General features: G+C 34.7%; 1 protein-coding gene across 4 annotated transcripts; it reads left to right on the top strand.

Moving 5' to 3' along the window:
* Positions 1-1,018: 1,018 nt before the first annotated feature.
* apooa (apolipoprotein O, a) lies at positions 1,019-13,048 on the top strand. 4 transcript variants are annotated; one of them, XM_084113179.1, is made up of 11 exons: positions 1,019-1,113; positions 2,704-2,805; positions 4,171-4,290; positions 5,643-5,675; positions 8,346-8,400; positions 8,503-8,598; positions 9,240-9,331; positions 11,301-11,399; positions 11,531-11,572; positions 12,649-12,666; positions 12,843-13,048. In XM_084113179.1, the coding sequence occupies exons 1-9, from the start codon at positions 1,105-1,107 to the stop codon at positions 11,570-11,572; spliced, it is 648 nt and encodes a 215-aa protein (XP_083969305.1). In that variant the 5' UTR covers positions 1,019-1,104; the 3' UTR covers positions 12,649-12,666; positions 12,843-13,048. The 4 variants fall into 4 exon arrangements, with proteins under 4 accessions (XP_083969305.1, XP_083969307.1, XP_083969304.1 ...); XM_084113181.1 differs by lacking the exon at positions 5,643-5,675 and having other exon boundaries at positions 1,020-1,113; XM_084113178.1 differs by lacking the exon at positions 12,649-12,666 and having other exon boundaries at positions 1,020-1,113.
* Positions 13,049-13,207: the final 159 nt, after the last annotated feature.

Raw genomic sequence — 13,207 nt, 5'->3', positions numbered from 1 at the left:
GTTTTAGCAAAGAGAGGGTGATCAAATCTAAATTTCCAGTGTGAAAACTTTCCTTCTTATACAAACAAAATAATATACAATAAATATAGGCTTAAATCATGTATGGATATGATCAAAACAGCAGATTAGTCAAATTATTTTACTGCAATACGCTTCATGAACACTGGATGGCGGGAAAACGCTACGAATGACCAAAGTCCCTTTAAGATATACAGTACGTACGCATATAAAGACAGTCTATGATATAAAGTCCTTGAAATGACTAAATTTAAAACATAATTGTATTTATAGTCTACTTTTGAGCCTGACTACTTGGTACGTAAGCTGTTGTTGATTTAATTAAGATTGATGTATGTTTTCATCTAATAAGCTTTAATAATAATTATTATTAAGCTTTAATCATTTAATCATATTATTAATATAACAATTATTAATCTTCAATCATTTTACGTCAACAAATACATTGTTATTTTCTCCTTAACTTGATCACAAATTAACTATGAATACAATAGAATAATTAAAAACACAGATAAAATGCAAAGAAATCAAATAAACAAAATAAATAAAACCTGAACCGAAGACAAACTTAATGTCTTGCACATCGACAAACAATTTTCCACTTACTTGATCATTAATCAACTCTACAACAGAATTATTGAAAACACAAATATGCCGTTTAATCGTTTAATATGTAACATAAAAGTTTGTTTATATTATATATGTGTAAATTATATATGTGTGTGTGTGTGTGTGTGTGTGTGTGGTGTCAACTCGATTAATCACATCTAAGTTTTTCGATATGCAAACACATATAAACACAAACTTTTATGTTAGGTGTGATTAATCAGTTTGACAGCACTAAAATAAATACATACATGAAAAAAAACAACAATTATATTCTATTGCAAAATCATTATCAGAAATTATTTGTAATTTTCGCAATGTTTTATGCCTTGGTGTCTTGATACTTCTGTCAAGAATGAGTGTATGTGAGGTGAAGCTGTGAGTGTAGTTACACGTTATGAACTGCAGGCGGCGCTGTGCGCGAGAGTCTGCGCGCGGCCGCTCAATGGAGCAGCAGAAGAAGAAGAAGAGGACGGGAACATGTACAAGGTGAGAATTTAAACTTCAGCTGATCCTTCAGTGTGTGTGTTCGTGACTAATACACTCATAATGCGTACAGTCGTGCGCTGTTCAGTCTTAAATACACATGTACTATGAGTTCAGTTCAGTTTAGGTCATTATAAAGATGATCATTTGGTTTTTGTAGCTTTAAAGAGGCATTTGAGGACAGGAAATACAAGGACACAGCAATTAAAAAAAAAAAAATTTTTACTTTTAAATAAAGATATTATTCTATCTACCATTTCAGGATGCTGTAATTCTGTAGAGTGGGTTTAGTGCATAAAAGCTCTTAGTTCGCTTAGTGTTAGATCTTCATACCGGTATAAAAGTTCAACTCTCTTTTGGCTGTATTGACTTTGACACTGTTTGTGCTGAAAAATAAAATGACATTTAATTTGATATCGCTTTACAGATCTTATGTTTTATAGCAGTTCGCCGATTTTTATCCAAATGTATCAGCCTGTCTGATAACTGTGAGTTGCGAATGTGCGTTTCTGAAACTAGACTCTAGATGGTAATAAAACACCGCTAAATCATAAAAAGAAACTTAAGGGCCTGTTCACATATCGCGTCTTTTGCGCGCGCAAGTTCGTTATTTCAAATGTAGACGCGCGGTATGCGCGCTCATAATGGAAGCGACGCGCTCGTTTTTTCCAAGCGCGTCCGCGCCGCATCGAGATAAAAACATCTCAACTTTTCAGAATGCCGCAAGCGCACCGCAGGTCACGTGACAAGAACCAAGCTTAGCAACGACAGACGCCTCCGGAGCGCAACCACCCGAGCGCTTTGGAAAAAGGAGAACGCGGCGCGCCTAGCGTTTTCTATGCGTTTTTAGGCGCGATATGTGAGCGCCTAAACTGTTTTGTACAGTGCGAATAGAAAGTCATCATACCCTGTGAAAACCTGACCTTTTGTCATATTACACCCTGTAAAATAAAAATAAAGTCAGATTTTTTTAGCTGTATGTACACATTATAAACCTCATCAGCAAAGTAAAAAATAACATTTTAAATAAATATAAATGATAAAAATAAATAAATAAAGGAATAGTTCTCTTAAAAATGAAAATTCTGTCATCTTTACTCTCCCTCAAGTTGTTTCAAACCTGTATGAGTGTCTTTCTTCTGGTAACCAAACAATTGTTGGACCCCATTGACTTCCATCAACTGAATGGTTACCAACATTCTTAAAAATATCTTCCTTTGTGTTCAGCAGAAGACACACACTCATACAGGTTTGAAACAGTAAAGATGATGTGTCGTCAACCCTCGTCCGTATTTGAAATGATTTGACCTCCACTTTCTGATATCGTGTTAGTGTTTCTCATTAAATCCCCCACAGTTTCAGACACTTCAGGGACCTTGAATGTCCTCAAAACAACTGTGTTTGAGTAAATATGTGTCCGTATGTTATTCCTGCTTAAACAAGAAACATTCTGAATGTGTTGACAGTGAGTACAGCCCGGAGTGTCTGTAGATAAAGAAGCCGTTGTGAAGTTCTGCGATGGTTTATGTTGGTCCAAACATGGGGGTTTCTGGATCAGGAACTTCATTCATGCTCTGTGTTTTGTCCTGATAGGTTGGAGGAGTTGCAGGAGTCTCAGGAACTCTGGGATTGATCTCAACTTCTGTCCTGGCTGCCGCCGATGACAAACCCAGCACAACTTTGAGTGTAGATGAGGTACTTTTATAGACTTCACAGGGTCACATTTTAACCCTAAGCTTAACGGAAAATAATGTTTTTACTTAAAGAAAAGCAAGCTTGTGTTTTTGTGACAGTTAAGAACATCATAGTATTTGTTGTACTGCCCATATAATTCATGCTGATTTAAAAAAAAAAAAAAATTATTGCAGTATTTTTTACTATATTACAGTAATGAGAATCTAATGAAAACAAGTATCACCATAGCAGTTAGAAAAACTCAAAAATAAGAAGCCTGAATGCTTTACGGTAATGAGAATTTGGGGTGAATTGGCATTAAAATAATGTCAAAATACAAAAAATATTAATAGTCATATAAAGCAGGCATCGTTTTCTTAATGCAAAATATAATTTCATATTTTTTTTTTAAGAGTGAAATTTGTCCCGAATGTGTTCAACAGAACCTGAATGATCTGTCCTTCCACAAATAAGAGTTTAACATTTAGGAAACAATTGTCATTTTAACATTAACTCTATAACAACATTGCTTTTGTCTAGATGATGTATTTGTTTTAAAACTTCACATGGTCATATTTTAACCCTAAAATCAACTGGAAGTTACCTTTACATAAGGTAAATGAAGCCAAAATATTTGCATTTTCATGACAATAAGAGATATTTGAACATCATAATGTGTCTTAATTCATGTTGATTTCAATAAATAAAAAATAAAAAGATTGTATTTCTGCATTTTTTACTTTATTGCAGTAATAAGAATCACCATTGAGAATAATGACAATTACAAAAAACTCCAATAAAAAGTCTGGATGTATAAAGTAATGAGAAAATGTGCTTAATTGTCATGAAAATAGTGTCAAAATACAAAAATATATATTAATAGTCATAAAGTAGGTGTAGTTTTCTTCATGCAAAATATAATTTCATTTTTTTTTTTAAGAGTGAAATTTGTCCCGAATGTGTTCAACAGAACCTGAATGATCTGTCCTTCTAATTTGTATTACAAACAAGAGTTTAACATTAAGCTCAAAAGTAAAATGTCGGGATGCAAAATGTCAATTACGCTACAAAAACAAATGAGAGTTTTACGTTAAAATCAAATTTAATTAAAATGACAAAACACTCAAAAGAAAAATGTCCAGATGCGTTACGGTAATGAGAGAAAATGTGCTTAAATGTCATGAAAATAATGTCAAAATGCAACAAATTGTCAACAACAAAAAATATATATTTTGTCCTAGAGCAGGCATAGTTATAATTTCATAGTTTTTCCTTTGACTTCGGTGGGAAATTTGACCCAGAGGTTCATCAGAACCCGAATGATCAGCAAACCAGAGTTTAATGTTGAGGAAATGATGATGATTGTAACAAACGTTGCTTTCTTAGCTGTCTCTCTACACGACGACGGCGCAGAAGATCCAGCATGTGGAGCCGGAGACCGGGCCGGTGGAAGAGGCCGTTTCCACACTGAGAAAACTAGCAGAACCGTACGTCACCTGGTGCCAGGTACACACTCACCTGCGGCACACACACGCACTCACCTGCGGCACACACTCACCTGTGTCACACACATCTCTCTCCAAGCTCTACAACAGCAGAGAGGATTGATCTTCTGTACTGGCCAACACATTATCATTAAAACAGAGTGCACTTGTGTATTTCTGCATTAAACTCAGCGGCGTGAGCTTGCAGCATGTTGGCGAATCTGCTCTGCATGGCTTTTCTATCGCTCCATCTCCTCATTTCATAACAGAATATGTTCCTAATAATCATCTACAACACCAGAAACGCTTTACAATCATGTACAACACTCACTGGAATAACTCAATCATTTACAACCGCTGGAAACCACCAATCAGCCAGGATATCATAAGTCCAGATCATAGATAATATTAATTATTTTTTTATTTGGGGATGACATACAGTATTTTTTTCCCATAAGAAAAATAATGTAATGTCACAATGCAAAATTATTATTATTAATCTGAATGGTCCTAAAACTGGATGTTGTATTTTTCTATTCCTGCTTTTGATTTTAGGATGAAATGAGATTCAAACATGTTCAACTCAACTAAAATAATCTATTACACTCATACTGGATAATAATATTAGTAGAAAAAGAAATATGTAAATCTATAAATATCTCAAATCTAATTGACTAATAACTCTGTCTTGCCTAATTGATTTGATATTCATTTTCTAAACACTCGAAATTCACTTTTTCAATTTTTGGTGTCTGAATTGTGAATCAGAGCTGCATTCTATAAGACTTTTGTGCATTTGAAAGCTTTTTAGTTTATTACTTCATACTTTTCTTGTACATTTCTCTCTAGAAGTCGTTCAAGACACAAAGCTGGTCACAGTGTTTTTGAATGTGATTTTACAGACAACAGACCTTGAAGGAATGTCTCGGGGTCAAAGGTTAAGCTCCATGTACTGCATCTGTGACCTTCTGTCCATTACTACAGAGAAGAATAATAAATAATGCCTCAGTTTGGAAAAACAAGCAAAAATCATGTGTACAGTAATGCGCTTACAAAAGAATCCATAACTTCCATCTGGTACGTACAAGGGTACAGGAAAGGAGCTGTTTACAAGGAGAACATGAGTTTTGTTTGTTTTTACAAAATTAAATGGAAATGTCTGAAATGACAAATGGAAATGGAATCTGAACGTTACTTGAAGAGAAGCGAATACATTAAACTAGTTTCTGAATGTTTCGAGATAAATTATGGAATGCAGCTCTTTCCTATAATCTGTGACTCTTTACACAGTGATTTATAATCATTTGAATGATTTGGTTTCTCTTCATTGCGGATCTGATTTTCCTGGTTTCTGGTGGTCTGATCCGCGTCCAGCAAACGGCCAGCTCGGCCAAACACACAGTCCAGGTACCCATGAGCACCCATAGCTTTACTATCCCGAACATATCCAGAAAATAACTTGAGGATTCTGATGAGGTTACAGTACAGTAGTACACACACTACAGTAGTCAACACTTGAAGTGGATCAAAACCTTTCATCAAAGTTATACATGAATTTTGAACAATACCCGTTCTTGTCTTAGGACAACTTTGATGAACTTTTTTGATCCACTTCAAATGTTGACTACTGACTGTATTATTAGAAATAGTTGGCAGTTTTCAGTGTACACTGTGCAGTAAACAGTATGCTAGTATGCTTCATTTCCGAACATATAGCCATTGTGTTTGCTTGTGCAAAGGACAGATTTCTGCTCTCTGTGACCCAGATACCTACATGTGTCTTTACCAAAGACTATTGCATCAACAACGACTGTTTTTAAACCCTCTCGCTTTTGCACTTGTTCAGACAAAGCCTCGTTCCAGTCAGCGCTGCGCCTCGGGATAATCGTAAATCATGCATTTACAACATTTTTCAGCATAAATTATGCCATGTTAATCAATCAACTAGTGATATATAAATACAAACTTTATTATATAAAGCTTTTAGACTGATTAGGCGCATGTCTATTCTTTTGAGCTCTTTATGAACCTATAGAAATGTTTTAAATTCAGTTGATACACATGCATTTATATAGTCCGATATTTTATTTCAGCTACAAACGTATTCCTGCCTTGTAAATGCGTTTATATTCATGATGTTTTTCATAACATTCGCTTGACCTTCAACAGAGAAGTGAATTGCATTGACTCTCTTCCAAGAAGTGAATCATGTGATTGCCTACTCATACTACACCCTAAAAGCATGTACTCTTCTTGTAAAGAAAAAGTACATACTTTTGAGTGTGTAGCAGAAGAGTAGACAAGCTGTGGGACATACTATCACGTCATAAAATCAAATCTTTAACAAATCCTCTGTCGTATATATCGTATATATATGTAATTCTTCTTCTCAGTTCACATCCTCCACGTTTAATTTAATTAAATTTCCGTATCACTCCGTCCACTAACATTACAGAGTGGAAGATTTATCATAATGATGAAATCCAGCATGTCATTAGTCAGAGAACTGCAGACACTGCACTTTACAGCAGCTGATAAAGCGTTTGACTCGTTGCCAGTCTGCTCTCTCTATTCTACTCTAGTTTTACTTGGCATGAAACACTCGAGGAAAGCACACGCTGACCCACATCTGAAAGCAGAACGCCTTGAAAATAAGTGAAATTCTGCTGAGTTTGATTGAATATGTCAGCACCCAATGGTGTGAGTTTGTGTGGGACTCTCTGTTTGTCTGACCAGTTGTGTACAGCAGGACCTGTTTGAAAACAGTCAGTGTTTTTGCCATCCCATTTGGTAAAGCCACATGAAACCACACATTAGAACCTGAAACATGCTAATATGTCTGAAGCTGCTACATTCATATTATTTGCTTAAAACAATGCAATTCGACAATATTTAATAAACAAGCACACAATTCAGTGGTATGACACAGTATTATAGTATTCATTAATTAATTTAGTTCATTTAAATTCATTAATATTCAACCTAATATATATTTTTTTATTTTAATTTTTTTAATTTTGTGCTTTTGTCTTTAATTATTTCTATTTAGCTTTATTTATTTTATGTTTTTACTGTCAGTAATTGTAGCATTTCAGCTTAAACATGTTTCAGTTAGTTGCCAAAGCAACATTTCTAATTTCTTATTCTAATTTTAAACTTTAAATCTAAAATTTGCTTTATTTAATTTAACTAAAATAATTTTTTAATTAGATTTAGTGAACAATAACATTTGCGCACATATGAATTCTAAGGAGATCTCCAAATCCTTCTGTCATTTTTTTCCCCCATTTTGTTTAATTATTAATTAGTATTATTTAATAGTTGTCCTTAGTTAGCTAAGGACACTTTTGCACATTCATATATCTATATTATCTTATCTCTTAGAGCACATATAGCAGACTATCTGATGAGATATAGACTCTCGGTCATGCATTATGGGTTTATGGCTACTGATAAAGATCTGTCCAGGATGTGCATTTAGCAAATATTAAAATATAACCTAGACATAAAGTACAGTGATAAACCTTTTGGACTGTCATTATGTAATATTTTAAAGTCTTTATGTATAATGCATTATAAAGGTTTTCATAATGTACGTTATAATGCATTATTTCTTTTCACAGATATTTGCAATGCATTCGAATATTTGCAGATTCCTTGTCACACCTGAAATTAGTTGTTTGTCATGCATATTAATACTCTAAAAGTGTAGCAATGAATAGATAAGGATTACATAATGCATTATAACTGTGGTTACAATTATTCATGAGACGATATAATGCATTATAAGGTGCATTACAAGGCATAATTAATGCATTAAAAATAATTGTATAATGCATTATACTGTATATAAAGGGTTTAAGTGAAGTTATCAACCATTCATCTTACTTTAGAATTTTTTTTAAATAATTACTTGCTGCTTTGGTTGCAATGAAAGTGAAAGCGGTCATTCTTTTTCTCATGTTCTTCAGTCAGACTAGGTCTTTTCTCACGGTGTGTGTGGCATTTCATTTTCTAATAAAGTAAAAGAAACTAGTGATCCTCATTTCTGGATTCTGTTTTTGCATTGAATCTCAGGGCGTCTATGGGACGGTGAAACCCAAGGTTGACGGCACTGTACAGTTTGGGCAGAGTAAGCAAACACTTTCCTACATGAACACAAAGAAAACATGCTTTTTTTTACTTTTTCAATAAACTTGCATCAGTTAAGTTAATCTTTATCCCTGTAATGCAGACAGTTATGCCTATTTGAAGAACCCTCCGCCTGAGTTTTACCCCAGAGCCGGAATCATCGGCTTTGCCGGGATCCTGGGCCTTTTCCTTGGAAGAGGTAGTGAAAGTTTTGTTTTGATGCATTTCTGCTTTTTATTAAAGAGACCAAAATCTGAACCACAAAACCAGTCACAAGTCGCACGGGTATATTTGTACATTGTATGGGTCAAAAATATCGTTTTTTTCTTTTATGTCAAAAATCATTTGGATATTTAGTAAAGATCAAGTTCCATGAAGATATTTTGTAAATTTCCTACCGTAAATATATAAAACAGTAATTTTTATGAGTGAATGCAGCACAATCGCCAACATAAATGCACAAATTTAAAGGCGATTTTTTTGCACCCTCAGATTTTCAAATTGTTGCATCTCAACTTATCTTCTAACAAGCCATACATCAATGGAAAGCTTATTTATCCAGCTTTTATATGATGTATAATCTCAATTTCACTGTTCACAGTTCAATTTGACTGGTTTTATGGTACATGGTCACATATGATGATTTGCTGCTCAAGAAACATTTCTGATTATTATCAATGTTAAAAAACAGTCGTGCTGCTTCATATTTTTGTGGAAACTGATGCATTTTGACTTCAGAATTATGTAATAAATAGTAATGTCCTATTCATTTCTTTCAAAATAAATGAATAAAGTAGAAAAAAAGTTTGATGTCAGTCAGATTTTATTGTGCACTTGAAGGCTCGAGACTGAAGAGACTGGTCTACCCGACTGGTCTAATGGCGGTGGGAGCTTCCATGTATTATCCACAAGAGGCAGTGACCATCGCAAAGGTAGGCGTGTCTCCAGTTCCTGTGTGCCGGCTATTTTTATTGGCGGTGGGGTTGTGAGATGTTATCATCATGTGGTGGGACAGTGTTTTTGAGCGGACCTCAGATCGAGAGGAGGAGGAAAAGGGCGAGGCGAGGTTACGATCTGTAACTTTCCACCAAAACAGCAGCTGAAACACATTCCTAAAAACTCCCAAGGACACAAGCTGAACCTCCCGCTGGGATGTGCATCAACACTGTGTTTATTATGAGCTGCGTGTGTGTTTTGATAGTAACTAACGTGGTCTTTGCAGTGGAAAGTGGTGTGAACCTCTCTCGCTATCTCTCGCCGTCACACACACGTCCTGCTGAATCCCTGTCAACACACATCATGGCACGAGCGAGCGGTTTCAGATTAGGATCTCTCTAAAGGGCAGTTTCGACGCTGCGTGTCCTCGTCCTGTCAGATATGCTGAAAGATACGTCCTGAACAGCTAACGGGGTCACTGGTTAAAAACATTAAACAGCCCAAAATAGGCTGATTTCACCCCGATGCCCCTCAGGTCACCTCATGTGCTCAAGCTTAGGCCGGATTATTGCATAGACCAGTTTGCTACACTACTACACCATCTGGCCCCATAATGCATTGCACTTTCTTCATTGATGGCCATTCAAACGAAGCCTAGTAATCTGACTAGCACAGTTTTTGCGAGTAACTTGGAGATATATGTCATTCTCTGCAACAACAGCGAAAATCTTACTTAGCAATTTTGACTTGTTTTCCAGTACAAATATCTAAACATTCTTAAATCAAGATAAATTTATTTGAGAAGCAAAAATTACATCAGATATTTAAGTTTTCTGAAAAATGCATAAATTAAGTGAGTTTTAAGTGAAGGGGGGTATTTTTCTGAACCCATTGGCAGTTTTTTTTCCCTTGTTTTATGCAAAAACTATATTTTGATACATTTTTCAGAAAACAAGATGCGATATGTCATTTTAATTCTCAAGTAAATGTATATTAATTTAAGAAGGTTTAGAATTTGTACTGGAAAAAAGACATCTAGCTCAAAAATCACTTTAGAAGTGTATAAATACTGTGTTTGTGTGTAGAGAAGATGTTGCAAGTAATGTTACTTTGAGTTACTGTGTCTTTGCGAGATTATTATATATATGAAGAGTGCCATCTAAAATTTTCTTCTAGAATGATCATTTTTATCAAGCTCGTATATTTAATTTCAGTAATTTGACTTAAATGGCAATGAAAATTACCTATGAATTGTCATTTAAGTGAAATTACTGAACTTAAATATACAAGCTTGATAAAAATGATCATTCTAGAAGAAAATTTCAGATGGCATTTAGAGGCTTTTGCATCTGGACTACTATATACACATATACATACATATATACACACACACACACAGGCAAGTGTGTGTGTGTGTGTGTGTGTGTGTGTGTGTGTGTATATATACATACATACACGGGCAAGTGTGTTTGTGTGTGTGTAATATATATATACACACAAACCTTGTCATGTATTATTGGCATTCTGAGTGAGTTTAATTCATACATTGAAAGTCCTGTTTATTATATCATGCTGAAATGCATTGAATTTTAAGCAGCAAAAAAAACCACATTTGTTGTGACATTAAAATTAAATACAGTAGTCAACATCTGAAGTGGATCAAAACTTTTTAATCAAAGTTATACATGACTTTTGAACAATACCCGTTCTTGTCTTAGGACAACTTTGATGAACTTTTTTGATCCCCTTCAGATGTTGACTACTGTATTATTTTTACCGGCAATGCAGTTTTCCAACAGCTATGACCAGTTGTGTAACCCTCCAATAACATCAGGGCATTCAGCAGTTGAAACACACACACACACTACCACAAACAATACATCTACTGAAAAAAGAAAAATCCCAGTATGTGTGTGAATGACTCTTTACACTGAAGTGATTGTTTCTAATCTTCCCACGACACAGAACACAGGAGACTCTATATACGAGCTGGCGCTTCAGGCTTATGTTTCTGTGGAGAAGCTGATCAGAGACACGCCAGCCTCAAAGAAGCCTCAGCAGAAGGTATACATGTCTTAATTAGCTAATGCATTCTCTGGGAATCGAAGTGACTTGGCATTTCTAGAGCCGTGTTGTAGCGTTTGAGCTGCAGATATTGTGACACTGAGCTTTCACTTCGCTTTGTCTTTTAACAGGATCAAGCGGAAAAGAGTTCCAGCGGGGAGACCAAAGCTTAGGTACAACATATTAAACAGCATGGAAACACAACACAGCTGCACAAAATGAATAAACAACATGTATGAAGTCACATCAAGCCCTTTTCCATATGGCATTGAGAATTCCTGACACATAAAACAAGTTAAATGGTTGTAAAATTGCCAGATTACCTTATAAAGTGAGTGTCCGCCATTAAAATCCACAATTTTTGTATTTCCATGATTTTTAGTGAATGTATGAAATGAGTTCACACAGGTGTAGAGAATCACGTTAACTAACAACATCATCCAATCACAGACACAATAGCTTCTTTGCCCTATCTTTAAATGTTTTGCTTTAAAGGGAGATTTCACCCAAACATAATAAATGTTCTGATCATTATTTACTCACTCAAGTTGTTCCAAACCTGTATGAGTGTCTTTCACAAAAGATATTTTAGAGAAGATTGGTACTCAGACTGTTGATATATATATATATATATATATAATCTCACAGTAACTCAAAAGTAACATTACTTGCAACATCTTCTCTACACTCAAACTCAGTATTTCATACACTTCTAAAGTGATTTTTGTGTTACATATTTATGTCTTGTTTTCCAGTACAAATTCTAAACCTTCTTAAATTTAATATACGTTTACTTGAGAATTAAAATGACACATTGCGTCTTGTTTTCTGAAAAAAATATCAAAATATACTTTATGCATAAAACAAGGGGAAAAAACTGCCAATGGGTTCAGAAAAATAATCTTTTTTCCCCCCTTTCAATTAAGTTTATTTTTCTGACCCCATATAGTTTAAAGCATGAACTCACTTAATTGATGCATTTTTAATAAAACTAAAATATCTGATGTAATTTTTGCTTTTCAAGTAAACTTATATTGATTTAAGATATTCAGATATCTTAGATATTTGTACTGGAAAACAAGTCAAAATGGCTAAGTAAGATTTTCGCTGATGTTGCAGAGAATGACACATATCTCCAAGTTACACTGACTTCTATTGTAGGAAAAATAATACTATGGAAGTCAATGGCGATTATCAACTGTTTGATTACCAACATTCTTCAAAATGTTTTATTTTGTGTGTTCAACAGATTTGAAGCAACTTGAGGGTGAGTAAATGATGGCAACATTTTTACTTTTGGGTGAACTGTCCCTTTAACTGTTTTATTTAAAATAAATGCTATTTAGTTTCATATTTATAGTTTATATACGTGTGTTTTGTTTCTACTAAATCTTCACTTTCTCAGAAATCATCATGACTTTCACTTGCTGTGTTTGTTTATAGGTACATAATCAACTCTCAGGCGGCTGTGGTACGGCAGATTTGAGATCTCCATCGTTCGCTCACTTTTATGACATACTTTTGCACTAGCCACTTCCTCTTTCTCGTTGATCATCAGAGAGGCGTTAGTGGTCTGTCTGGAACGTTTTTAACTACTGGGATTGTGTTAAAATGCACTGGTGTACCTAAATAAATTATATATACACACAGTGTGATGTGATTTATGATAAGTATATACATCTATAGTTCAAGAGTTTAAGAGGAAACGTTATATTTGGGGTTAGCATGTTTTTGAGTCGGAACACCCTGAACTTCCTCTTTCTTCGCAAACAAAGCGAAACTGCAAATGTTAGCAACAAAACAACCTC

The sequence above is a fragment of the Abramis brama genome (assembly GCF_963993115.1).
Source record: "Abramis brama genome assembly, chromosome: 5".
NCBI classification, from domain to species: domain Eukaryota; kingdom Metazoa; phylum Chordata; class Actinopteri; order Cypriniformes; family Leuciscidae; genus Abramis; species Abramis brama.
The sequence above is the reverse complement of the archived record's forward strand: the minus strand, read 5'-3'. Positions and strand labels throughout refer to the sequence as shown.